A 4,348-nucleotide genomic window follows, 5' to 3' on the forward strand; every position below is an offset into this window, starting at 1 on the left:
GCCTTTCCTTATTGGATAAAAGAAAAGTCGGTGGCGACTCTTGCTATCCGCGACATTTGCTTTCCAAAGCAAAAAAAACACAAAGTCAGTTCACCGGATGACACATGAGGCATAACGTTTGATTTAGCCTTTTTATACACAATGCATCTTTCACAAAGCTTTTGGACATCAATTTTCATGTGAGGCCAATAAAAATGTTCTTTTAAGAATTCTAGAGTTTTAGAAACCCCAAAATGACCCATTAATCCTCCCTCATGCGCCTCTTTTACAAGTAGTTCTCTAATGGAACCTTTAGGCACACAGTTTTTTTTCTTTAAATAAATAGCCATTGTGCCTAAAATACCCATTGAAGGCAGTATGCTCACAAGCTAAAAAATTTGAAGAAAATTCAAGGTCACTTTTATACAAATCTTTAATATGCTCAAGACCAAAAACTTTTGTTTCAAGAGTAGAAAGCAAGACATGTCTTCTTGAGAGTGCATCTGCCACAACATTAGATTTACCTTTCTTATGCTTGATTACATAAGGAAGGTGTTCAAGAAACTCAACCCACTTGGCATGCCTCATATTCAACTTACCTTGTCCCTTCAAATGTTTCAAGGATTCGTGATCACTATGAATGACAAACTCTTTGGGCAGCAAGTAATATTGCCAAGTTTGTAGAGCTCTCACCAAGGAATACAATTCCTTATCATATGTAGAATAATTAAGGGCAAACCCTTTTAGCTTTTCACTAAAATAAGCAAATGGATGAACTTCCTGCAACAAAACAGCTCCAATTTCCACATTAGATGCATCACATTCAATTTCAAAAGATTTAGAAAAATTAGGCAATGCAAGAATTGGTGCTTGGGTGAGCTTTTCCTTTAGGGCAGCAAAGGCTTGCTCTTGTTTTTCACCCCATTTAAAACCAACATCCCTTTTAACAATTTCATTGAGGGGTGCTTCCAAGGTACTAAAGTCCTTCACAAAACTCATATAAAAACTAGCCAAACCATGAAAGCTTCTTACCTCACTTACATTTTTGGGAGGAGGCCACTCTCGAATGGCTTTCACCTTTTCCTCATCAACATGGACTCCTTTAGAGCTCACAATGAAACCTAAGAAAATCACATGATCGGTGCAAAAGACACATTTTTCTAGGTTGACATACAAATTTTCATATCTTAGCACTTGCAAAACAGCCCTTAAATGAATGCAATGATCATCTAAGTTCTTGCTATAAATCAAAATATCATCAAAATACACAACAACAAACTTACCCAAGAACTCCCTTAACACATGGTTCATTAGTCTCATGAAAGTACTAGGTGCATTAGTTAATCCAAAAGGCATAACCATCCACTCACACAAACCAAATTTTGTTTTAAAAGCAGTTTTCCATTCATCCCCTTCCCTTATTCTAATTTGGTGATATCCACTTTTCAAATCAATTTTAGAAAATAAGCATGCACCACACAATTCATCAAGCAAATCATCTAGTCTAGGAATAGGATGCCTATATTTAATGGTAATATTGTTAATGGCCCTACAATCAGTGCACATCCTCTAACTACCATCCTTTTTAGGGACTAGAATAATAGGGACAACACAAGGACTTAAACTTTCTCTTACCCATCCTTTACTTATCAATTCAGCAACTTGCCTTTGTATCTCTTGAGTTTGTTGTGGATTGCTTCTATATGCTGGCCTATTAGGCAAAGATGCTCCTGGATTGAGATCAATATGATGTCCAATTCCTCTTATAGGTGGTAAACCACTTGGCACCTCTTTCGGAAACAATTCTTTAAATTCCTGCAAAAGAGACTCAACATAATTTGGCAATTTTTTTTCATTAGAAATAGTGGTTAGCAAAGGCACCTCCTTGCAAAAGAGCAAGTACAAAGGCTGGTGTGACACAATTGCTTCTTTCACATCTCTTTTTTTTGCAATTAAACTTTGTTTCTTTTCTCTTTTATCATTCTTTTTCTTTTCATTCTTTTCTTTTTCTTTTTCTTTTTCTTTTCTTTCTTGATCATATTTTTCTCTCATTTTTCTTTGATCTTCTCTCACCTCACTAGGATTTAACGGTACAAGATTGATCTTTTGATCATGATACATAAAAGAGTACTTATTGGAGTACCCATCATGATTGTCTTTTCTATCAAATTGCCAAGGCTTTCCTAATAACAAATGACTAGCTTCCATTGGTATTACATCACACAACACTACATCCTCATATTTTCCAATTTTAAAATAAATCTCAACTTGTTTATTAACAAGCATTTCTACACTTCCATTAAGCCATTGGAGTTTGTAAGGCTTAGGGTGAGGTTTTGTTTCCAATTTTAGTTTAGAAACCAGACGCGTGCTTGCAACATTTGTACAACTTCCTCCATCAATTATTAAAGAACAAACCTTTCCTTGCACAAAGCATCTTGTATGAAAAAGGTTTTCTCTTTGACTTATATCCTCCTCCTTTATTTGGCTTCCCAACATTCTTCTCACCATGAGTAAATCTCCACTAGGTATTTCTTCTTCAAACTCCTCATCATAATCACCATCCTCCTCTTCAACAATTTCTTCATTTTCTTCCATAAGCATAGTTCTCTTTGTTGGACATTGAGATGCAATATGTCCTTGGCCTTGACACTTGAAACACTTAACACTTTTGTTAGTTGAAACACTTGAAGAAGAAGATGTAATAGTTTTACCTTTGTTTTCAACCGTGGCTTCCTTAGATGATGAAGCACCCTCCTTCTTTGTTTTGTGCTTCCAACTTTGAGAATTGAAAGTGGTGGAATTTCTCATTGCTTGGCTCTTTCTTTTGAGTTGTTGTTCCACTTTGATAGCTTGGTGTACCAATTCATCCATTTCAACATAGTGATGAAGTTCCACTATGTCACTAATGTCATGATTTAGACCATGGAGAAACCTAGCCATAGTTGCTTCATCGTCCTCCTCTACATTAGCTCTAATTTTGAGAACTTCCATCTCCTTGAAATATTCTTCAACACTTTTAGAACCTTGAGTGAGTCTTTGCAATTTGTTGTGCAATTCCCTATGATAATAGGAAGGAACAAACCTTCTCCTCATGATTCTTTTCATCTCTTCCTAAGTATCAATTGGTCGTTCTGCATACCTCCTTCTATCTTTGGTCAATTGATCCCACCAAACTAAGGCATACTCCTTGAACTCAATAAAAGCAACCTGCACTTTTTCAAGATTAGAATAATTGTGACAATTAAAAATTTGTTCAAGTTTAGTCTCCCATTCTAGATATGCCTCCGGGTCACTCTTTCCAACAAAAGTTGGAACTTTAATTTTTATGCCCCTTAAATTATCTCCCCCTTGTCTCCTTCTACGTCTTCTTTCCTCCTCATCACCACTACCATCATTAGAATTTTGGGGCCTCCTTTCCAACTCATCAATTCTTTGTTGAAGTTGTTCACCTTGTTCTCTTAACAATCTTTCAAAATTGTCACGCATGGCTACGATCTATACAGTTAAAGTTGCTGTTCTAGGTGAAGGTGGACTAGACATAATTGTGAAATATTTGTGAAATTAGGAACAAGTGTTTAAAAATGGACCTCACCACTCTACTCACGTGTTTAGACTCAATCACTCGTGTTTCACTCATTTTTTTGTGGCTTTTTTGTAATAATAAAAACACTCTGCCTTTTACCACTCAATTTGCTCTTTTAGTTCTTTAGAGAAACCAAAATGAATCAACACAAAGAAATCAATTTCAGATGATAATCAACACACAAAAAACTTAAAAAAAACAGCAAACAAAAAAAAGACTCTAAAACAAAGGAAACCAGGAGAATTTTAAGAGCGTGGCAAGAAAAAAAATAGATTTTTTTTTTGAATCACAATCTTCAACAATCAAATCCCTTTTTTTTTCAATTTTTTTCTTATACCCTTTTTTTTCGAATTTTTTTTATAATGATAAATGGATAATAATGAAGAACAAGAATATAAACAATTTACCATATTTCGGCCCTTTTTTTTGGAATATGCTCTGATTACCACTTGATATGCACCAACTTTTGAGACTTATGCATTTCCTTCAAAATTCCTGAAACAACTTTGTTAACTTTTGGAATATTAATTCTTTTGTGACTCAGAGGAAGTAATCTGCCTTATAATTGAAAGAATGACAGAATTTGATACATGCATATAAAATAAACGAGACTGATATGAAATAAAGGAGAAATAAGAAATGGAATTAAGTAGAAGGGGCGCCATGTAACACCCTGAATAAAATAAGAGAATTATTTAAATTAAGTTAATAATATATTTATTAATTTAACTAAATAAATTGAATTATTGGATTATTATTATTATTATTATTATTTGGAATAAT

At 34.3% G+C, this 4,348-nt stretch overlaps 1 protein-coding gene across 1 annotated transcript; it reads right to left on the reverse strand.

Annotated features, from left to right (window-relative positions):
- Positions 1–291: 291 nt before the first annotated feature.
- On the reverse strand, positions 292–3,468 carry LOC127137554 (uncharacterized). The gene is made up of 4 exons (XM_051064013.1): positions 3,122–3,468; positions 2,053–3,040; positions 1,646–1,794; positions 292–1,219 (listed from the first exon to the last, which is right to left on the reverse strand). Exons 1-4 carry the CDS (start codon positions 3,466–3,468, stop codon positions 292–294), a joined length of 2,412 nt encoding a protein of 803 aa, XP_050919970.1.
- Between the last annotated feature and the right edge of the window lie 880 nt (positions 3,469–4,348).

This window comes from Lathyrus oleraceus, chromosome 4, assembly GCF_024323335.1.
Source record: "Lathyrus oleraceus cultivar Zhongwan6 chromosome 4, CAAS_Psat_ZW6_1.0, whole genome shotgun sequence".
Classification (NCBI taxonomy): Eukaryota; Viridiplantae; Streptophyta; class Magnoliopsida; order Fabales; family Fabaceae; genus Lathyrus; species Lathyrus oleraceus.

Coding starts and splice junctions, on each gene's coding strand:
- LOC127137554 (XM_051064013.1), bottom strand. CDS start 3,468: ATGCGTGACAATTTTGAAAGATTGTTAAGAGAACAAGGTGAACAACTT. Junction 1,795..2,052: donor TACCGTTAAATCCTAGTGAG/GTGAGAGAAGAT, acceptor TCTCTTTTGCAG/GAATTTAAAGAATTGTTTCC. Junction 1,220..1,645: donor CAAACTCAAGAGATACAAAG/GCAAGTTGCTGA, acceptor TTTGATTTATAG/CAAGAACTTAGATGATCATT.